At 53.0% G+C, this 22,623-nt stretch overlaps 1 protein-coding gene across 1 annotated transcript in view; it reads right to left on the bottom strand.

Moving 5' to 3' along the window:
* LOC110070157 (1-phosphatidylinositol 4,5-bisphosphate phosphodiesterase gamma-1) overlaps positions 1 to 22,623 on the bottom strand; it is a 75,113-nt gene that overhangs the window by 11,121 nt on the left and 41,369 nt on the right. Inside the window, exons 9-21 of the mRNA XM_072999447.2 lie at positions 22,184 to 22,285; positions 20,685 to 20,803; positions 20,163 to 20,248; positions 19,276 to 19,396; positions 17,454 to 17,622; positions 16,249 to 16,368; positions 14,852 to 14,959; positions 14,282 to 14,469; positions 10,690 to 10,890; positions 10,043 to 10,162; positions 9,001 to 9,184; positions 7,681 to 7,758; positions 5,514 to 5,617 (exon numbers count right to left, since the gene is read on the bottom strand). Of these exons, the coding sequence (XP_072855548.2) occupies positions 5,514 to 5,617; positions 7,681 to 7,758; positions 9,001 to 9,184; positions 10,043 to 10,162; positions 10,690 to 10,890; positions 14,282 to 14,469; positions 14,852 to 14,959; positions 16,249 to 16,368; positions 17,454 to 17,622; positions 19,276 to 19,396; positions 20,163 to 20,248; positions 20,685 to 20,803; positions 22,184 to 22,285 (1,700 nt within the window). The remainder of the gene's footprint in view (positions 1 to 5,513; positions 5,618 to 7,680; positions 7,759 to 9,000; positions 9,185 to 10,042; positions 10,163 to 10,689; positions 10,891 to 14,281; positions 14,470 to 14,851; positions 14,960 to 16,248; positions 16,369 to 17,453; positions 17,623 to 19,275; positions 19,397 to 20,162; positions 20,249 to 20,684; positions 20,804 to 22,183; positions 22,286 to 22,623) is intronic.

Raw genomic sequence — 22,623 nt, 5'->3', positions numbered from 1 at the left:
GTGGCCAGGCTGGGCCGCATCCTGACAACCAGGCTGCGGGCTGAGCACTCACTGCAAACCTCAACCCCTTTCCCTGTGGCTTTAATGGCCAGAGCTTTCTTGGTGGGAAACCCAAACGGGGGCCGAGAGGATCGTTCGAAGGCCTGCTCTGAAAACAGCCCACCGGCCGCTCCCTTCTTTTCTTCCGTTTCGGTCCCGCCTGCCCCTTCTCCCTTCTGCATCTAGTGAGGATCCTGCTTCAACCACCCCGACGGCAGGGACGGCCGGTCACGACGTGTTCTCAGATCAGAAACGATGCTTCAGCACAAGTGAAGGGAAGGCCCCTCCACAGACCCACCGAGAGCTTGGGAAAAGTTCCTGTTTTCGAAGAACGACTCCAGGGAATGCCCCGGGCAGGATAGGGTCCCTGGTCTCGCTCTAGCCCCCCCCCCCGGTGCTGCTTTTCTGCAGGACTCCGGGAAGCAGGGTTCAAAGTGTACCTCCGCGCAGCGCTTGTTCTAAGACCGGGGGGGGGGACTCTTCCCTGACTGGGTGCCGTCCAGAGGAGTTAGGCAGCTCCTTGCAAAACGCCCCGGGAGGGCCCCGGGCGCACTTTTTTATTTTTTTTTTTATTTATTTTTTTTTATTTATTTAATTTATATGCCGCCCACTCTACCCAAAGGTCTCTGGGCGGCTTACAACAATTAAAATTCAATGGAATAAAATAAAATGATTAAAATACAATTAAAATACAATTAAAATACAATTAAAATTGCCATCATTAAGACCCACAGTTAATGTTATTTCAATTAAAAGCCTTCTGGAACAGGAAGGTTTTGACCTGGCGCCGAAATATCATCAGTGTCGGCGCCAGGCGAATTTCAGTTGGGAGGGCGTTCCATAGTCTGGGGGCAGCTGCCGAGAAGGCCCTTTGTCTACAAGCCATCCCTCTTACCTCCTTGAGGGATGGCTCTTTCAAAAGGGCCCCCTGGCTAGATCTTAACAGCCGGGTAGGCTCATATGGAAGGAGGCGGTCCTTCAAGTATCCAGGGCCCAAGCCGTTTAGGGCTTTATATGTCAAAACAAGCACTTTGAATTGGGCCCGGACAGCAACTGGTAACCAGTGTAAATTATACAGAATCGGCTTGATGTGCTCTCTGGCGGCCCCACCACTCACCAGCCGCGCAGCTCGATTCTGAACCAGTTGCAGTCGCCGGACCGTCTTCAAAGGCAGCCCCACGTAGAGCGCATTGCAATAATCAATACGAGATGTTACCAGTGCATGTGTAACTGTCATGAGACTCCACTCGTCCAGGTAGGGCCGTAGCTGGTATAATTTCCGCAGCTGAAGGAAGGCACCCCTGGCCACCGAGTCCACCTGAGCTTCCAAAGTTAGACTGGGGTCCAGGAGCACCCCCAGGCTGCGGACCCTGTCCCTTAGGGGGAGTGTAACCCCATTCAGGACAGGGAAGTGGCCCTCCAACCTGTCCGGCGAAGCACCCACTAACAGCACTTCCGTCTTGTCTGGATTGAGTTTCAATTTATTAACCCTCATCCAGTCCATTATCAGGTCCAGACACGAGTTCAGCACAGAAACCGCCTCACCTGGATTGGTGGAAAACGAGAGGTAGAGCTGAGTGTCGTCAGCATATTGCTGACTCCTCAGCCCAAACCTCCTGATGACCTCTCCCAGCGGTTTCATGTAGATGTTAAACAGCATGGGGGACAGTATCGAGCCCTGAGGAACCCCATGACATGAATGCCATGGGGCAGAGCAACTGTCCCCCAGCACCACCCTCTGGATACGGTCAGCTAGGAAGGAGCGGAACCACCGTAAAACAGTGCCCCCAACTCCTAACCCAGCCAGCCTATCCAGAAGGACACCATGGTCGATGGTGTCGAAAGCCGCTGAGAGGTCCAGGAGTATCAACAGGGTCACACTCCCCCTGTCTCTCTCCCGGCAAAGGTCATCATACAGGGCGACCAAGGCTGTCTCTGTACCAAAACCCGGCCTGAAACCCGATTGAAATGGATCCAGAAAATCCGTTTCATCCAGCAGCGCCTGGAGTTGCCCGGCCACAACCCGCTCCAACACCTTGCCCAAATAAGGGAGGTTCGCCACTGGTCGGTAGTTGACCACCAGCCTTGGGTCCAGGTTAGGCTTTTTAAGGAGTGGTCGAATTACCGCCTCTTTCAAGGCGGTAGGGACCACTCCCTCTCTCAGAGAGGCGTTCACGGCCTCCTGGACCCAAGTGCGAACCCCCCTGGCAGATCTTCCAATTAGCCAAGATGGGCAAGGGTCGAGCGGCGTGGTGGTAGAACGGACAGATCCAAGCACCCTGTCCACATCCTCGGGTCTCAACAATTGAAACTCATCCATTAAAGTTTGACCTAAGCACGGCACACTGGACACATCTTCCGATTTTGCAGTAACAGTGGAGTCCAGCCCACTGCGAATCTGAGCGATTTTTTCCTCAAAATGAATAGCAAACTCATCACAGCGAGCTGATGAGCAGTCCGGGACCTCCACCGGGTTTCCCGGTTGAAGAAGATCCCGGACCACCCGAAACAGCTCTGCTGGACGACATTCTGAGGAAGCAATGCGGCTGGAGAAATATTGCCGTTTCGCCAGCCGTATTGCCACGAAATAGGCCCGATAATGGGCTCTAAGTCGTGTTCGATCAGATTCCCAGCGGGACTTCCTCCACCTGCGCTCTAGCCGTCTCCCCTCTCGCTTCATCGCCCGCAGTTCAGAAGTATACCAGGGAGCTGTCTGGGCTCGGCGAGCAGGGAGAGGACGCTTAGGCGCAATCGTGTCAACCGCCCGGGTCATCTCCCTATTCCATAGGGTGACCTGAGCTTCGACAGGAGCGCCAACCATATCAGACGGATACTCCCCCAGAGCATTCAGGAATCCATCTGGATCCATAAGTCTCCGAGGGCGGATCATCTTAATAGATCCCCCACCCTTGCAGAGGGAAGAAGAAGCTAATAGACTAAACTTGACCAGGAAGTGGTCTGACCATGACAATGGGGTCACAACCAGCCCCTCCACATCCAAACCACCATCTTCCAGTCCCGTTGTGAAAACAAGGTCCAAGGTGTGGCCCTTCTCATGTGTCGGGCCGATGACACATTGAGACAGTCCCATGGTTGTCATGGCGGCCATGAAGTCCTGAGCCGCCCCGGTCAAGGCAGCCTCAGCATGGATGTTGAGGTCCCCCAGCACCAGCAGCCTGGGAGTCCTCAACACCAGGTCCGAGACTGCCTCCGTCAGCTCAGGTAGGGAGACTGTTGGTACGCAGCAGGGTGGGCGGTACACCAACAGAATCCCTAATCTGTCTCGTGAGCCCAACATACAATACAGGCCCTCAAGACCTCCTCTCAAAGGGACAGGAAGCCTGGTCAAGGAGATAGAACTCCTATAGACTATAGCAACTCCCCCTCCCCGACCCTCCGAGCGACACTGGTGCTGGACTGAGTACCCAGGAGGACACAGCTGGGAGAGGGGGACACCACCTTCCTCTCCCACCCAGGTCTCAGTAATGCACGCCAGGTCAGCACCCTCATCCAGAATTACATCATGGATGAGGGCAGTTTTATTTTGTACTGACCTGGCGTTCATCAACAGCACCGTGTGGCTCGAGGGTTTGCTGATATGGTCGCCTGATACCATCTGGTTGGAGGTAGGACTAGAAGAGGGGATAGATGTAAGATATCTAACCTCTCTTCTCCTACGCGGGCATGTTCTACCCCCCGCGCCATTCCTTCCCCTACCCAGCACCACCTCAATGGCTGCCCCCTCCAACGCCCTCCCCCCTTCCTGTTCCATCAGGTCCACTGTGGGTCTCTATGCAACCTGATGGCAATTAGTAATACTAACAGTTAAAACAAACAAACAAGAACAAACCCACACACCCTTCTAATGCCCCTTCTCCCCTCCCAGCCAGGTGGCTGGTGTTGAGGAAGGGGTGGGTTTGTCCAAAGCAGCAGCACCAGCAGCAGCAGGGTCTCGGTCCTGAAAGGCAGGGGAGCGCAAGCCAGAAATTCTCCCAGACACGTCTCTCACCCGTGCCTGGGGACGGCAGATATTGCAGGCAACTCCCCCGACGTCAGGAACGCTGGTCTATGAGGGCCCTGGCACAAGCTTCCGGCTTTTATGGTCTCCCTCCCTCCCAGCCAGGTGGCTGATGTTATGGAAGGGGGTGGGATGGCCTGAAGCAGCAGGAGCAGTAGCAACAGGGTCCCAGTCCTGAAAAAGGCCGGGGAGCGCAAGCCAGAAATTCTCCCAGACACGTCTCTCACCCGTGCCTGGGGACGGCAGATATTGCAGGCAGCTCCTCCGACGTCAGGAACGCTGGTCTGTGAGGGCCCTGGCACAAGCTTCCGGCTTTTATGGTCTCCCTCCCTCCCAGCCAGGTGGCTGATGTTATGGAAGGGGGTGGGATGGCCTGAAGCAGCAGGAGCAGTAGCAACAGGGTCCCAGTCCTGAAAAAGGCCGGGGAGCGCAAGCCAGAAATTCTCCCAGACACGTCTCTCACCCGTGCCTGGGGGCGGCAGATATTGCAGGCAGCTCCCCCGACGTCAGGAACGCTGGTCTATGAGGGCCCTGGCACAAGCTTCCGGCTTTTATGGTCTCCCTCCCTCCCAGCCAGGTGGCTGATGTTATGGAAGGGGGTGGGATGGCCTGAAGCAGCAGGAGCAGTAGCAACAGGGTCCCAGTCCTGAAAAAGGCCGGGGAGCGCAAGCCAGAAATTCTCCCAGACACGTCTCTCACCCGTGCCTGGGGACGGCAGATATTGCAGGCAGCTCCCCCGACGTCAGGAACGCTGGTCTGTGAGGGCCCTGGCACAAGCTTCCGGCTTTTATGGTCTCCCTCCCTCCCAGCCAGGTGGCTGATGTTATGGAAGGGGGTGGGATGGCCTGAAGCAGCAGGAGCAGTAGCAACAGGGTCCCAGTCCTGAAAAAGGCCGGGGAGCGCAAGCCAGAAATTCTCCCAGACACGTCTCTCACCCGTGCCTGGGGGCGGCAGATATTGCAGGCAGCTCCCCCGACGTCAGGAACGCTGGTCTCCCAGTTCTTCACTCCCGCTTACTCCGAACTAAGTCCCGCTCAGTGAATCCCCCCCCCGCCTGCCCCGCCTGCCCCCGCAGTGTAGATTAGTGGCTTCCTTCCCTTTGGCTGCTTCCGCCTCTGATGGTTTCTTGCTCAGAACTGCATCCATGAAGAATGAGCTCTTAAATGCCACTTAATGCCAATTTTCCTCTCTATTATGCAATAGGAAAAGGTAAGAGGAAATCAATTGGACGGCTCTACACGAAGTATTCTCTTCTCCTCTGGTCTTTCTGAGCAGGTCTCGAAAAATGCAGAGCCCCTTTCCCTATCCATACTTTTAAAGGAGACACCCATGACAAATACGAAACGAAGACGGGCATGGCTCCCAAGAGCGCCTGCTGCTGTCTAACGGGGGGGGGGGTTGACACCACCACCACCCCCCGTTTGGGCAGCTGCCCCCGGAGTCCAGGAAGACTCACCAGCCCCCGTCCTGCTTGTCGACGTTGTGAATGATGGCTTGTTTGCAGAAGGACAGCTCGTCTTCCCGCTGGGCTTTGTAGTCGTACAAGGCTTTCACCGTGCACTACGGGGAAAAAAAGCAATAGGTTGCCTCTCAGGTTTACATAAAGAAAATAAAACTGAGGAAATTAAAGCGCCTGGAGAACCCACGGCCTGTGCACGGGGAGAACGAAAGGAGTGCAGGTGGAACCCCGCCCGATCTTTCGATGGTTCTGCCGGATGCTTTCCTTGTTTCCAGGATCCGGGTTTGAAAAGAATTCAGAAAGTTTGTTTCTGGAGGAAAGTCACGGGACATCTCGGGTTGGGGAACCCCCTCGTCTCGATTACAGGTGAGCCCAGCCGACGTCCTGGAGGGGGGAGAGCCTGCAAAAATCTCCCCATGGCACCCCGCTGCAGGGAAGCCACGGATCAGAGAATCCGTCTGGTCAACCTCTCTCTCTCAACCCGTAAGGGGTCAGGTTTCCTGTCATGAAAGCAGTGAATCTGTCTGCCTTTTCCAGAAAATACAGAGGCCAAACATTCAGAGATCTAAAGGGAAATAACTTCTTTCGCACACATCTAGGCTAAGGTTCATGAAGAATATTTGGGTCTCGGGTCTTTGTTAATCCTTGGAAACATATAAATGCTGATTTTAAAAACAGCTGAATCCCTATTTTTATTTTTTATTTTCCCACACTCAGAGCAGAAATGAGTGTCAGTGTGGCTTTAGTAGTAAGAATCCTGCATGAGGAGCCGGAAGGCCCGGGCTCTCATTCCCACCTGGCCATCTTGGGCCGGTCATGGTCTGTCCTACCTCACAGGGCTGTTATGAAGGTCAAGTGGGGACGGGGGAAAAAAGGCAGGAGATCAATGTAGAAAACGCTCATAACCAAAGTAATGAACATAAGCTACTTCAGTTTATTTCCAAGTAAATTTTCACTTTACGACTGTAGAGGAGGAAAAAAAACCAAAAACAGGAACCCAAAAGTGAAGTAGCAAAGAGGACGCCTTATTGGCCTGTCTTCTCTCCCCTTGCTTCTCCAGCATGCATGACACACACTTTTTCAGTCATAATATACGTCTAGAGCAGAGGTCTGTGATCACCCTAATGTTAAACTAAAATTATTATCTCACAAAACCCATAAAGATTAGGGTGTGGGTGGAGTGCTTAATATGAGAACAGTGTTTTTTTTAAAAAACATTCCGGCTGACAGAAGTGGAATCGCTGGGAAACGCTGCCTCATGGCTGTTCAAACAGAAAAACATGGCAAATGCCTCTTTCTATTTAGATTATTTTACCTGTCACAGAATCATAGAATCATCATAGGGTTGGAAGGGACCTGGGAGGTCTTCTAGTCCAACCCCATCAGGTCCAAGGCAGGAGACCACCTCCCATCTCGGACGGATGGCTGTCCCATCTTTTCTTGAAAACCTCCAGCCATGAGGCACCCGCCACATCGGGAGGCCAGCTGTTCCACTGCTTCTTGGTTCTCACCGTCACAAAATCCCTCCTTATTTCCAGGTTGGATCTCCCTTGGAGAAGTTTCCACCCATGGGTTCTCGTCCTACGCCCAGGCGCAATCAATTGATGCCCTCTTCCCTGGGGCAACACTTCAGATCTTAGAAGACGGCTATCCTGTCTCCCCTCAGTCTTCTCTTTGTTAAGCTAAGCTTCATGAAGTGAAATACAACCTGTGCTGCTGTACTTCCTTAATTACTGTTTAATCGAGATACAGTGGTGCCTCACTTTACAATTGCCCCATTTAACGACGAAACCGCATTACAACGAACTTTTTGTGATCGCTTTTGCGATCGCAATACGATGTTTCCTATGGGGGAATTTTGCTTTGCGATGATCGGTTCCGTGCTTCAGGAAACGATTCTTCGCAAAATGACAATTTTCCAACAGCTGATCGGCGGTTTCAAAATGGCGCCGCACTGTTTTCTGGGACGGATTCCTCGCTGCACAGGCAGCGAAAATGGCCGCCCTATGGAGGATCTTCGCTAGACGGTGAGTTTACAGCCCTTTGGAACGTATTAAACGGGTTGCTGGAACGAATTAATGTCGTAATGCGAGACACCACTGTACTGAGAGAGCAGGAAATAAGCACAGAAGTAAATGAATCTCCGGGGTCCTTTCTCACTTACCCGGGCCATCGGCATCTTGTTGGCTTCCACGTAGAAATGAGGGGTCCGCACCTCGTATAACGCCCCGTAGTCCAATTCCTGCGAGGAAACGGGAGAAGAACATCACATCTCACATGTTGAATCTGAAGGAAGAGCCGCTGCATTCCACGTGAAGGCGACGCGCAGCCGTGACTGCCACCAAACACACGCCCCACGGCCCCTTCCTTCCTTCCCTCCGCTTCCTCTTGCTGGTCAGGGGATGCTGGGGGTACAAATGAGGACCCCGTCAGGCAGGGGGAAGGTCTCTGGACTCGGAGAGCAGGAGACGGGGTGAGCCCCAAAGTGACAGGGCTCCCTCCTTTGTACACATGGTGTAACTCTCTTGGGACTACCGAGTTAGAACAGACAACACTAGGCGGGCGTGCAAAACGACATCCTGAGCCCTTATCCGTCACGAGTATTCCCACAGCATTTCCCCCAGGCTCGGTCTTTTAGAGAGCGTAGCCCCATAGGGAGAATCAGGGCCTTGCCCCGATGAGCACCCCTTTGGGAAGCGAGCAAGGAAGGAAGGAAGGCAGAATAGGCAACGGTGCCAGGAACTGGGCAGGCTCACCAGGACGGAAAAAAATGCGTTTGTGGAGAGACACCATCTAGGAGATTTTTCGGTAGCCCTTTTCCCTGGAGGAGACTCTGCGCAATCAGCTTAACACCGTTAACTCTCTACCCATTCTGACCTAGGACCAGGATCTTGCTGAGTTTATTTCTGCTGGAGGGAAAGTCCCTCCACCTGTGTGAGACATGAGATCGTGCCTGCTCGTGCGAGGGCTGTGGTTGTGCCAAGCAAGGGTGAGCCTTCTTCCTGGCGTTCGCCATTTTCAAAAGCAAAGGCTCCCGGGAAACGTTGTCATTCTGCGTGACACGTTCCTCGGCAGAACTTTCAGCTCCGCGGAAGCTCAGTCGGCTCTGGGCCCCAGGCTTCTGATTCCGGGCGTGCCTTCCTCATCCTGCTCTCTCAGAACTGCCGGTGGGCCCTGATCCCTGTCGGAAAGGTTCCCGTGGTTGCAAAAACTCAGGCAATTCTGTTTATCTATTTGGCCAGGATTTTTAGAGAGAGGCAATAAAAGAGGTAAAAAATGCAAGACGTTCATGGAATCCAGCCCCGGATTGACATGACTCTTGATCTCCTTCTAGAACGTGGCATGGCTCCTTTTTTTTGGGGGGGGGGGGGGGGAGATTCTTGGTGGCCATCAGACTAAGCTCTGGATCTGTCTATCCCCCTCCTTCCCAAACCCTTGGGCCCTCTTTGGCCCTCCAGGATCTGGCCCGGCGGCCACCACTCACCGCCGTCCCCATCTTTTCCAGGGTCTCCTCGTTGATGGGGTAGCGCAACTTCATCTTGCGGTAGAGCGGGTGCTTCTCATAGTAACTGACCAAGTCCAGGAGGCTCTCGAACTCCGCCGAGCTGCCCAGCATGAAGAGCCGCCCTTCCTGCTGGATCCGGCAGTGCTTGATCTTGCCCTCGGCCCTGCAGCCCAAAACAGAGCCCGGAAAACCAGCTCAGAGAGGCAGAGCCCCCCGCAAGCACGCAGCTAGAGAAGTAGAAGTGATGGTGTTGAGCCAAAAGGGCCAGCGAGCATCAAGATCGAGGCCCCAATGGGGATACCCCCAACGGTGCCAATGGCGGTCCCTCTCGTGTGCGTGGGGCACGGCTCAGCACGGCCATCCACTCCCGGTCCAGACACCACCGGCCAAAGGGGGACAACAGGGCGAAGGGCATTCAGAGGGAAAGGCTTTCTTTTTCGTTCTCCCCAAATCTCAAAGGCATTGTCAAAACCTACACCTCCCCCGCGGAAATTCCTTTTCCGAACCAGTCTCCAGAACCGTGAGATCATGATTTTCTGTGCATCGAAGGACGTGCAAAACACAAGCGGATGTAACACGACCTCCGTGGCTCCTCTTTGAAAGGTGCCATTTTCGAAGAGGCAGCCGCGTTTGCCCGTGCAAAGTCCAAAGGAACAAGACAAAACGGGACAAAGACAAGCGGCGCCTTCAAGGCTAGGATAGTTTAAGGGGAAGGGAAGGTGGGGCGTCTCGCTCCTTGTTCTCGTGGGCCCGTGAGCTGCCTCTCAAATCCAGCACTTGGCTTTAATTTTATTATTTTACTGATTGACCATTCTTGTCCACACTGCCCTTTTTTTTGGGGGGGGGGAACTCACCACCGCTGCAAAGGGTTTGCGTGGGGAGGGGAACCGTTTGGGCCAGAGAAGGGCTGGGAGGGATGGGATGTTTTCAGCCCTTCCCTTTCTGGCCACCTTCCAGCCCCACAGGCTGCCCACCTGCCCAGGCGGGGCAAGGGGCCGAGCAAGCGTTGCCCCCGACTCACCGGAAAGAGATGGCGTAGGAGTTGGGCTCGCTGCGCTTGCGCACCAGGAAGGCTCCGTCGCGGGGCACCCTCATGAGCATGTGCTCCGCCTGCAGCCGGGTCAGGTCGGCGTGGTACCACCTGGTGGGCAGAGGAGAGGCGGTGAGAGACGGCGGGAGAGCCGCGAGGGGTTCACTCCCTCCCGGGGAGCCACTCGGGGAGGAGTCTGGAGCCCTCGTAACCCGGCGCACTCTCCCGTTCTACACAAACCCACACCATGCACACCCTCAACAAGGGTCCAGATCGCGAAGGCCACTTGGTGGGCGCCTCTGGGTGACCCTTTTGCGCATCCTCCGCTGCGCGTTTCTTTTTTTAAAAATGGAGGGATGCTATTTAAAAGCCAAACCTCTTTTGGAGCAAGATCTTATACAAGCTAAGGTCTAAGCTCAGCTTCAGCCCATGCCTGACAGCATGAAGTCCAGGCCTCTCCCTTCCCCATCGCCCCCGCTTCCCTGAACCCGAGGGAACCTCCGGTTTGGCACAGCCCTGGGGAGACATTGATGGCCATCCGTTTTCCCCCCTCCTCAACCTCCACCAGACTCGGACACCAAGGAGGAGGAGGCTTGGATGCCTCTCCAGAGGAGGGAGGGGGGGTCTGCGATTCTCACTCCTTGCTCTCGTGGGCGTTGGGCTGGGGCACTGGGTCTGTCAGACGCATCTCGAACTCGTTGCAGCGCAGCGGCACCTCCCGGTAGTGGCAGATGAGGCTGTAGAGGCTGTCAAAGACCAGGTTGTCCGTCAGGTAGAACTTGGTGGTGCCGGCCTCTTGCCGGGAATGGATGCGGCAATGCTGGACGCGGCCGGAGCGCCTGCGGAGAAAGGTCGAGGGACGCTCGGAGGGCGGCAGAGGGTTGTCCACTCATCCCAAAGACAGCCGTGGGGAAACCTTCCTCCCCACCCCATAGGCTTCGGTTTGCACCCCCTACTCTCATGGACGCCACTTTCTTGGGTTTGCTAACAAGGACATTAGTGCTTCTGGGGGGGGGGGTTCTGGATGGCATCTCCTTTGAGGAGCTTGTTCAGGTGTTAAGAGTATCCGGGGGGGGGCTTTCTCTCAGTCCCGCCACTTTCACAGATGTGTCTTTGGTGGGGGACGCGGGAGAGGAGGGCCTTCTCTGGGGCTGCTCTCAGAGACTCTGGAACTCCCTGCCACTGGAAGCCAGCTCGGCCCCGTCTTGGCTGTCCTTCTAAAGGCAGGCGGAGACCTTTCTCTTTAGTCATGCTTTTCCTTAGTGATGAACTGTCTGAAAGAGGTTTCTACATGGATGGCAATATTTTATTGCTCTCCATGTGTTTGGGCGTTGCTTATGCTTTCTAGTGTGACATTTGTTTGATCCTTTCTAGTATTGGGGGAGAGGGACGTGGTGGTGCTGCAGGCTAAACCGCAGAAGCCTGTGCTGCAGGGTCAGAAGACCAAGCAGTCGTAAGATCGAATCCACGCGACGGAATGAGCGCCCGTCACTTGTCCCAGCTCCCACCAACCTAGCGGTTCGAAAGCATGCAAATGCGAGTAGATCAATAGGGACCACCTCGGTGGGAAGGTAACAGCGTTCCATGTCTAAGTCGCACTGGCCATGTGACCACGGAAGATTGTCTTCGGACGAAACGCTGGCTCTATGGCTTGGAAACGGGGATGAGCACCGCCCCCTAGAGTCGGACACGACTGGACAAAAAAATTGTCAAGGGGAACCTTTACCTTTACCTTCTAGTATTGGTATCCTCCCTGTGGTGAGCTGAAATACTGCCTTTTGATGATGTAAGCCACCTTGAGTTCTTTTTAAGGGAAAAGGCGAGGTAAAGACATTTTAAATAAATAAACCCCTAATGAGATTGCTGCTGAGGCAGGAAGACACATACTTTCTTGTTTCCAACAATTTTGAGAAATTTATTTATTTTACTAATTATTTATTTATTCAGTGTGTACTCCACTCCCCTTAGGGCCACAGAACTACTCTGGGCGGCTTACAAGATGACTCCCCGTGGCCTGGAGAAGCAAGGGGCTCTGCGCTGACTGTTCGGGACCAGCTCCAACGGCTGGATTCTGCCTGCGTTGGTGGTCCAGAATCCTGGCCTGCTGGCCAATTCCAGCACGCACAATAAATACAGTACAGGAAAATAAGCTGACAACGCAGTGAGACAAAGCTTTCTCCATTTCCCTCATTCATCTCTTCCTGATCGCTTGGGAAGGAAATGATACGCAACTCCGTTTAGCCTCCGTGTCCACCAACTGATTATTGACCCTTTTGTCTATTACAATGGTTCTTAACCTTTGTTACTCGGATGTTTTTGAATTGCAACTCCCAGAAACCCCAGCCAGCACAGTTGGTGGTGAAGGCTTCTGGGAGTTGCAGTCCAAAACCCCTGAGTAACCCAAGGTTAAGAACCAGTGGTCTATTAAGACGGCAGGGTGAAGAGGATTTTACGCACAAAACCCTAGATCTAGCTATTTGCTAATCTAAAGGATCCCCCCCTTCAGTGTTCTGCATAAATTTAACCAATCCCTCATCAACCTGGTTTTTATTATACAGTTGTGCCCCGCTGGACGATTACCCACTTTATGACGAATCTGCTTAACGTTGAAGTTTAAATGATGGTTTAAATGGGGTTTTTTCGCTGTGCGATGATTGGTTCCCTGCTTCGGGAACCGATTTTCGCTTTACAATGATCAGCAAACAGCTGATTGTTGGGTTTCAAAATGGCCACCGGCTGAAGAAAATGGCCCGTTGTTTTTAGGACTGATTTTTCGCTTAACAGGCACCAGAAAATGGCCGCTGTATGGAGGATCTTTGCTGGACGAGAAGGTATTCAGCCCATTGGAACGCACTGAACGGTTTTCAATGCATTTCAATGGGGTTTTTTTTAATTTCGTTTGATGACGTTTTCGCTCTACAGCGATTTCACTGGGACGAATTAACACCGTCAAGCGAGGCACCACTGTATATCCTCAGTCGTCCTTGGCTGCAAATAAAGACACATAAAGGCACACCTCAACCACATGAAAACTTGTCACACGGGGTGAGCCCATTTGCCCCATCGCTTGCTCCAAAGCTTTACTGGATTTCAGACAAAATTCTCCTCTCTTCCTTAGTAGGAAGTTGTGGGGAAATCCCCTTCCCACAGGAAGTGCTAATGTATTTCAAAGCACACCCAGGCCCCAGATTCTCTCAAGGTAAAATGGTTGCCTGCATCCGTATCCTATGGAAACCGTGATGCTCCACCCTTTAACAAGGGGGAAATCTTCCTGCCATTCAAGTGACCCCTTCTAGGGGATGCAGAATATTTGCAGGTGGCCCTTTTACATCAAACAAGGACATTCTGCCTGACAATAGTCCCGGCTCCACAAAGCCACGTGGCAAGGGAGTTCTCCTGCTTGCTTATACTTGGGTTCTTTTAAAGATCAAGAGCTCCCCACAGAGGATGTCTGAGCTTCATTTTATTTCTTATTTCCTCGGTTTAATGTACAGCCCTTGTTTCAAGGGTCTCTCAAGCATGCTCTTGGGCTCCATGATCACTGCAGATGGGGACAGCAGCCACGAAATTAAAAGACGCCTGCTTCTTGGGAGGAAAGCGATGACAAACCTAGACAGCATCTTAAAAAGCAGAGACATCACCTTGCTGACAAAGGTCCTCATAGTCAAAGCTATGGTTTTTCTTGTAGTGATGTATGGAAGTGAGAGCTGGACCATAAAGAAGGCTGACCACCGATGAAATGATGCTTTTGAATTGTGGTGCTGGAGGAGACTCTTGAGAGTCCCCTGGACTGCAAGGAGATCAAACCTATGCATTCTGAAGGAAATCAAGGCTGAGTGCTCCCTGGAAGGACAGATGCTGAAGCTGAGGCTCCAATACTTTGGCCACCTCATAAGAGAAGAGAAGACTCCCTGAAAGAGAACCTGATGTTGGGAAAGAATGAAGGCAAGAGGAGAAGGGGACGACAGAGGAGGAAATGGATGGACAGTGTCATTGAAGCGACCAATGTGAATTTGACCCAACTCCGGGAGGCAGTGGAAGACAGGAGGGCCTGGCGTGCTCTGGTCCATGGGGTCACGAAGAGTCGGACACGACTTAACGACTAAACAACAACAAGCGTGCTTGCCCGTGTATGGACACTAAAAAGCAGCCCAGAATCCCACGGGTCCCTCAGCTGGGACTGTCTGATGGTTCAGGACAGAGGCACGTTTCCCCTCCCGAGTGGCCTACCAAAAGGAGAGGGTGTAGTCGCCCACAAAGGTCTCGCTCTCCCGCACCAGGAACGTGCCGTCTTTGCCCCCGGTCTCCGTGCAGTACTCGAGCAGCAGCTTCTCCGCAATCTGGCGTCCGTCACGGCCTCCACCCAGTTTGCCGTGGAACCACTTCTCACTGAAATGCAGCTCATTGTTGTTCAACTCCTAAAACCTCACCAGGAAGGGGGGGGGACAGAAACCCAGAAGAGATACTTTAGGATGCAACCGGCCATCGTTTCTTACAACTTTTCTTCTTTCCCCAAAAAACTTCAGGACCGTTCCCACAGCTTATGCGTCTTATTTCAACGTCTGCCTCTTTTTTTCCCAGGACCGCTCAAGACTGCGTGCAGCCTAGCTGGCTTTCATCTCAAAATCTCTGCAACCTCCCTTTGCACAAGGAAGACTTCTCCCCCCCCCCAATACAAATAAGCACGAGTAGCAAAATCCTTGGCTTCCCCACCGGCAAGATTCCAGCAAGACAAGGAGTCTCCCTCCTCCCCACCTCGCCCCGCAACCCTCTTCCCACCCCTCAGGAAAAGAGGTGCACCTCTTTCTGTTCGGTCTCTTCCTCATCCTCGTTGGATTGATAGCGGGAGGTCTCCTCGGAGTAATAGATCTTGTTGCTTGTCAGAACAAAATAGTGCGGGCTCCACGTCTGCCAGAGGAGGGGGGGAAAAGGGTCAACACAAATGGAGGGGCAGAAGGACAAGAGGTTTCCGTGGCAGACAAGGCATGCGGAAATGCCAATCGCTAGAAAAAGAGAGGGCAGAAGCTCTGGATTCTACCATGAAAGGACGTGCTCAGCTGGCTAGCTTCTAAAGGACAGGGGACAGCTGGAAAGAGAGAGACCGCGTCCCCACCGGGTCTGTTTCCCTGCCTATAGACTTCCCAGCTGTCTGGATCGCTCAGGGGTTCAGGTCCCTGGCTGCAGAGCCCGAGGCTGGGAGTTCGATTTTCCTTGCTGTGTATCTCCAGGGGAGAAGAGCCAGCCTGGGTGGCCTTGGGCCGGCTGCACGGTGGTCCCTGGGCCTCCCCTGAAGAAGGGAATGTCCTTCTGAGTGTTCTCGAGTTGGGAAACTTTGGAAAGAGTCATCAGGAGTCAGAACTGACTGGATGGCGCAGGAGGGTGATATTCCTCCCACCCCCGATATGAAGAAACTCCAGCCTTTCTGGACCAAGCAAGCACCCCAGACAAGCTGAGCCTCCCCCCACCCTACAACTTTGCCCTATTTTTGCATCTCTAATCACCTCCTGCTTTTCAGTTCATTCCAGGCCCGGGGCTCTTAGGACCGGCAGATCATAGAACCCTAGAATCTAAGGCCATCGAGTCCAACCCCCTGCTCAAGGCAGGAATCCAAATCGTGAGACATCCATGGAAACCTACACTCTAGATAGCCATTCCCCCCCCAAAGGTCCAGACATCGGGTTGATCCCCGTCCCATACGGTTCAGGGATCCCACCCTTATGGTAGCTACATACAGAGAGACATTGTGCTCCACCCTCTTCGCGCCAACCCAGTTTCTCCAACAACAGAGGCATCCAGTGTTTGCTTTTCAAGAGTCAAGAGTCAAAGGCCTGGCGTTAACAAAGGGGTTCCCTTCCTTGCTCTGGCACCCTTCCAGCCTCAGATTATCTCCTGGATGTCATTTACAAGTCAAAGGTCAGACCAACTGTTCTGGGGGGGGGATGATGGGCGTCTCTCCTGCCCACACGGTCCATCTAAGCCAGGGGTTCCCAACCATGGGTCACCCCCGAGATTGTTCTCAGACTGCAATTCCCCGAAGCCTTGACCCCACCCGCTGTGCTGCCCCGGGGGGTTTCTGAGAGTCGCTGTGCAAGAACATCGGGGGTGACTCAATACTGGGAACCACCGATCTAAGCCTTAAGAGTCTTAAACGCAAACAAGCACGCACACAAGCCAAAGGTCTGAAAGGAAAACCTCACGTGGTCAATGGGATCCTCCAGGTACAGGATGCCGTTCTTGAGAGAATTGCTGATGTCATTTTCAGAGTAACTGGCCAGGGAGACTTCTTCGTAAAGGTTCCCTTCAACCAGCTTCTTGTGCTGTGAGCGGAAGCGAAGAGGAAAACACGGGAAATTTTTTTAAAGAGGAATGCAGCCAGGCCGGCCAACTCTGACCCTCAGCCTTCTTGAGCAGATCTAGGTTTTAGAGATCTCCATCTTTTACAATGAAAATTCCGCATAAGCACCACACAGGTCTCCAATTGCATCCGCACAAGATTAGGGTTAAAACCATCCAATCTTTCGACGGCTCTATCCAGCGCCATCTTCGTCCGGGAAGGCAGGAGATCAACTCAAACAAAGCTAACCTTATTTACAACAAGGTACGATAGAAACGAACTGGTTTTAAGATGAACTTGATTTGAGTTGATCTCTTGCTTTCCCCAACGAACACGGTACAGGATATGGCCGTCAGACGTTCAAACTATTTTCACATTAAACATGTATGGACACAACTGTAAATCTGTGAGCTGTTTATGCAGATCTGGGTTGGGTTCTCTGCTTTGTTTTTATGAAATTCCTTAAAACACACACAGAGAGAGCTAGCTAAAGGACCCAGGACTAGGTAAACATGCAATTGTTGCCTGTGGGCCAGGCTGTCATCCCTGAGATGCCCAAGATGCAGCCAGAGAGGGAAGACCCCTGGGCCGATGCGGCAGAGTAAGCAGGAGTAAGGGTGGGAAACCATGAAGGAAAATCAACTCAGAGGACCATGGCTGGGTGAGTTCTGGAGACCCTCCCTTACTCTGATCTCCCTCCTGGGATTTCTGTCAGGTCGAAATCCTGCTTCCAGATCCTTGTGGGAGGACAGACTTTAAATGAGAATTTAAAAAAAAAAGGGATGGGGGGGGAGCCTGTCAAGAACCACCGGTGGCAGGAACTAGCCTGCCTCTAAAGGAACAATATATGTGATGTACATACGTGGCCACAAAGGTGGGATGGGGGAAAGCTTGCCGAAAGGAGGAGGGGGCTTGAAGAAAAGCCAAGGGAACCACATGGGCTGAACGGGGTGTAAACGCCACTTCACTTGATGTGGGTAAGGGAAAGGCCTCAGTGGGAAGGTGAGCACACACACACACACACACACACACACACACACACGCACACACACGCACACACACACTTACCTTGATGAGGATTTTCTTTTTGAGTTGGGCCGGGGAGGGCAGCTGGTCAGCATTGATGTCCACCGGCTTGGTAAGCAGCATGTCTCCAAAGACCTTCTTGAAGTGCGAGGCCATGTTCCTTTGCTGGACGACGCTGCAGTGGTCTTCGATGGAGAGGATGATGGGATACCTAGAGGGGGGAAAAGATGGTGGGGAGCAGATGTTGGACTCCCCTTCATATACCTGGCACTTTACACCATTGAAGAAAACACCTTTGTGCTCTAAGGGGGGCTTACATGCCAGAGGTGGGGTGAAAATTAGGCAGTTCAGTATGCCTGCCTGCTCTACTCCCACCATGAGTTATATAGAGATGTTTCTGTGGTTCCGTTGTGCCATGAAGCCACCTACAACTTAGGGTGACCCTATGGATGAGTGACCGCCAAATGCCCTGTCCTCAATGGCCCAGCTCTTGTAGACTCAAGGCTGTGGCTTCCTTTAGGGCGTCTGTCCACCTCGTATTGGGTCTTTTTCTTTTCCTGCTCCCTTCAGCTTTTCCTAGCATTACTGTCTTTTTCAAAGAATCCTGCCTTCTCAGGAGGTGTCCAAAGGAGGACAGCCTCGGTTTCAACATTTTTGCCTCCAAAGACAGCTCAGGCTTGATCTGATCTAGGACCCACTGGTTCGTCTTTCTGGCCGTCCAGGGTATGTGCAAAGCTCTCCTCCAGCCCCACATTTCGAACAAATCATTTTTCTCTCTCGCAGCTTTCTTAACTGTCCATCTTTCACATCTGTACAGGGTGATTGGAAAGGCAAGTCTGGATGTCCTTAGTCTTGGTCTCTAGCCACAAATCCTTACACTTGATGATCTTTTCTAGTTTCTTCGTTGCTGCCCTTCCGAGTCTCAGTCTTCTCCTGATTTCTTGGCTGCCGTCTCCATTTGGATTGATGATACATTCCATTTCTTGCTTTACGGTTTCCTGTTTACCTTGATTCCTATTTCTCACATTCCATCTTCCAGCTGCATGTTCGGTGCAGTACAGTACTGGACTTCCCTTTCACTTCTATGCACATCAGCCACTAGATGTCCTTTCGGCTTAAATCTAGTTGTGTCATTAGTGACATAGCTATTCGTATTTGTCCTTTGCTCTTCTCCTGTAGCTGACAGAGTGCTTTTCGACCTGGGATTGTTGTGTTTCATTTTTGGGCTCTCTCATCATAGTGTTTTCAATGTAAGGAAAGTTCAGCAGGGGTTTACCATGGCCACCTTCTGCGCAGTCCTAACAAAATTCAGCTGGAGTGCCACCGCCACTGCCTCCACGACCAGGATCCCCTTCAGCTGCCCTTGCTGCCCAGTAGATGCCTTGAAGCAGGGCCGATGCCTCTCCGTCTGGTGTCTCAGCTGTGACCCTTCCAGCTTAGAGCCCAGGCTCCTAATGGGAGTCTGGCCTCCAGATGGCGTTGCTCTCAGCTTCACTGACCTGGGACAGCAGAGGCAAAAGTTAGCCCTGTTCTGGAGCCACCCTTTTTTGCTGGTTTCCTGCACTTCTGCTTCGATGCAGCAGGAACACAGTGAAGCACAGGAAGAGTCTGCCTGGATGCTCCTCCAGAGCCACAGAGAACACCCTGCTGTGTTTCATCACATGCTCCACACCCTACACAGCAACGTGTTCATGAAGGTCCCTATAAACAATGTTGTACAGGCAGGTTTGCACCGTTCCTGAGACAAGGCACCACACAATCCACCCACTCAGGAGAGACTGAGAGAGAAAGGGGGGGGGGGGAGAGAGAGAGAGACAGAAAGAGAGAGAGAAACATAAGGACCGGCTGGGACGGCATCACTTACTCAGAGGTGGTGAAGGCATGCTCCTTGATGGTGTGCAGCACATCCAAGAACTTGATTTTGGAGGTGAGCGTGTGGCCGTGGTAGATGATCGGCAGGTCGTCTGGCCCATCCCAACAATCCACTGGGGGGGGGAGAAGAAGGATTAACGACGAACAGATTTCAGGGGACGAAGGGGAAAGTGAAGCTTCAACTGGCGGACTAGTTTGTTTTGAAATTCAAAGGGGGGGATTGTGATTCGACAGAGAGAAGATTCTCACCCACCCCAAGATACTTCAACACAATAGAAACTGCCGATGGTAAGGCCCCCCCTTAAGAGAGATATTTTCATTTTTTCTCCAGCACGGCAGGATGGAGAGAGGGGAGAAAGATCCCCAAAGATGGTGGAGAGAATCCTTTCTGCATGTCACACTTCTACACAGACCCTAAAAGCTGAGAACTCCCACACCAGAGACCTGATTTGGGAAGCCGGGAGGAGTCAGACCAGGTTTGCCTTCAAACTGAGGGACACAACCCCCCCCCCCCAACCAGGAAACACCAATGATCTGCCGACGGAGGGCAGAAATCATTGTGCCCCCACCCTCCACTAGCCACAGTTGCCAACACTGGCCCAGAGGGTCTGACGCAGCTGAAGGCCCCTTCCCCTAAGTCCACACATCCTATCATGTTGACTGCCTACTTTGGAACAATGATGGACCTCATTTGGGTTTACGTCCGGCCTGAGCAGCGGCTCAAAGGATGCCCAGAGTGACTCCAGAGTGACAAAAAGAGAACGTTACGCAGGACGTCAAAGAGTGGGTTTCAAAATGCCTTTGGGTTGGGGGGGACATTCATGATCCCGCAGCTCAGACGGACGGGTGGAACTCCTCACCCCAAAAGTCCCGACTCACGTTCTATGCAGCGGCAACCCATCCGGAGACAGCGGGCGTAGGCTTCCAGGGAGGATTCGCTGGAGAACTGGTCTCCCGTGAGGTACCTGAAGAGGAAGAGGAAAGACCAGGGTTGGAAATGGGGGTGGGGTGGGGTGGGGGTGGAGGAGGGCTTCCGGCTATGCGGATGACGAAAAAGCCACACGCCCAACATGTGTCAAAGACGGTGTCCAGAGAGGCACAGCTGCAGTCAAGCAACCTCACTACTACAGTAACCCGGATTGACCTGGGCTGGAAAACAGAATGAAACCTCTTAACAATCCCGTCGGTGGCACCCCATCAACTACGCATCGCCCGAGATTTGAGAACATCGCTCCACTCTACGCCACAGTCCCACGTGGGTCGCTATAGGGAGCTGAAGAGGTCTTGGCTTAGGGGTCAAAAAGGCCTTTGGCTTGCAACGGGGGCTCAGCGGGCCTCGAGGGGCCCCCTCTTCCACCGTCCGCAGCCCCCAAAGGCCCAGGGGAAAAAAAAAAAGCTTACGTGTTATGGGAGGAAGAGATCCAGTAATGCGACAGGGGGTAGTTCATCTCCTCCGGCACCACTCGGTCACACTTGGAGTCCATGGCCATGTTTTCTTTGGAGAACAGAAAGCTCACAAACTGTGGGGAGTTACGGGGGAGAAAAGCCAGTTAGAGAACTAGGACGTGGGGGGGGGGGAGGGATTTGAGTTTCCAGAGGTGGAGGTGGTTGTATGGCCGCAGGATGGCACCGGGCGGGCCTTCTAGGCAACCGATAACTATTTTGCTACCAGCTCAGCTGGGACGGCGTGGCAGTGCCAAGCGTCTTTCTCTCTGTTTGCATCCTGCCCAACGAGTGGCCAAGCACAGAACCCCCCCCCCTCCTCCCGAAGCTGCTCTGCCGCACCCTGGCTTTCAAAGAAAGAAGAACTTCACGGTGGAGAGCATCACCGGTCGAGTTTCGGCCCGCGATGGCTGTGCAGAACCCTCCAGAATCAGAGGGTGGAGAAGGGGCCGGGCCAAGGGTGGCCCTTCTCTCTCTCTCTCTCTCTCTCGTTCTCTCCAAGGGATGGTCCTCTTCTGCTCAAGGGAGGGGCTGCAATCCAAGCAGGGGCCCCCCCGCCAACCGGAAGCAATGAGGGAGGCTCTTTCCACCCGGGGCCCACCTGGCCTCCACAGTCCTCTCTTGGAGGGGCCTCTCCCAACGCTTAGAGCGGAGTTCCAAGGAGCTGGAGGGAAAACAAGGAATCCGCAGGGATCATCTCCCGGGTCCCTCTTTTCCTCCAGCAGAAGCCCTCTGTGAGCCGGGACCCGCTCCCCCAGGGACTCCGGTCACTCAGCTGCTCTTGGGGAGAATGGTTCCTTCAGCTGCTCCCGATGAGGCGGACTTATTACTCCACCGTAAGCAAGCATTTTTCAAGTCAGCGGTGGCTCACGCCTGGAGCGAAGGAGCCCGGGAGGTGGCAGGAGACCCACCTTCCCATATCTGAAGGGGTGACCCAGGAGAAACGGCGCAAGAACGTTTTATGCTGCTCTAAAGGGACGGAGCCCAACTGATGGATTTCGATGAGAGAAAAGGGACCGGCCGACTGAACTCCAGGAAGACCCAACGGCTCAGGCCGGCTTCAAACCATCCCGATGGGAACCCCTGGATGCCTTTTTTAAAGTCCAGATGGTTTTTAATGTTCACTTGCTTACAATTATTCAACTGTATTTTAATTAGCATAGAGTTTAATTGCTTTTTTTAAAAAAATGTTTAACTTATGTTTTAAATATTATTCTTTTTAATATTGTGAGCCGCCAAGGTGCCGGTCTCCTTATTGGGAGAATAAAATAAAGTAAAAATCAAATCTTTCAGGACCGTTTCCGACTCTACAGTGCTGGAATGGCTGTATTACTCTAGTGGAAGGTGTCGGAGGTGACAGCGCCGAGGAGTTGCGGGCAAGTCTGTGCCTGAGCAGGTACACCTGAGGCTCAGCTTGAATGGGGAAGGATGGGTGCCCGGCCGCCCACGTCACCCACCTCGTCCAACTGGAAGAATGGCTCCGTCGTATCATTGAAAAGATCCCGTAAGTAGAGGCACATGTACTCACGGACTTTGCCAATGTCGCTCGCCCACGGCTCCTGTGGGAAAAGGGTAGAGTGCAGTGTTATAAGGAAGCTCCCCACTCCGCACTGCACCGTGGGAGGGGGGGCTTCGAATTAAATCTTATTTATTTATTTATTTATTTATTCAATTTATATGCCGCCCAAACTACCCAGAGGTCTCTTCCTACGCTGACAATAAATGCTGCGGTTGAATGAACTCAAGAGGTGGGGAGGTCATTTCTCTGGTTTGCCAAGGCAATGTCCCAGCTCCCTCTGGACCTGTGGAAAGATTTGGGACTTTTCCAGCCATTCTCCTTGCTAGTCCAGGAGGAAATGGGCCGTGGGAACCAGTCTTTCGGTTTCTTCAGTGTCCA

The sequence above is a fragment of the Pogona vitticeps genome, chromosome 4, assembly GCF_051106095.1.
Source record: "Pogona vitticeps strain Pit_001003342236 chromosome 4, PviZW2.1, whole genome shotgun sequence".
Taxonomy (NCBI): domain Eukaryota; kingdom Metazoa; phylum Chordata; class Lepidosauria; order Squamata; family Agamidae; genus Pogona; species Pogona vitticeps.
This window is presented reverse-complemented; position numbering and strand designations above follow the sequence as displayed.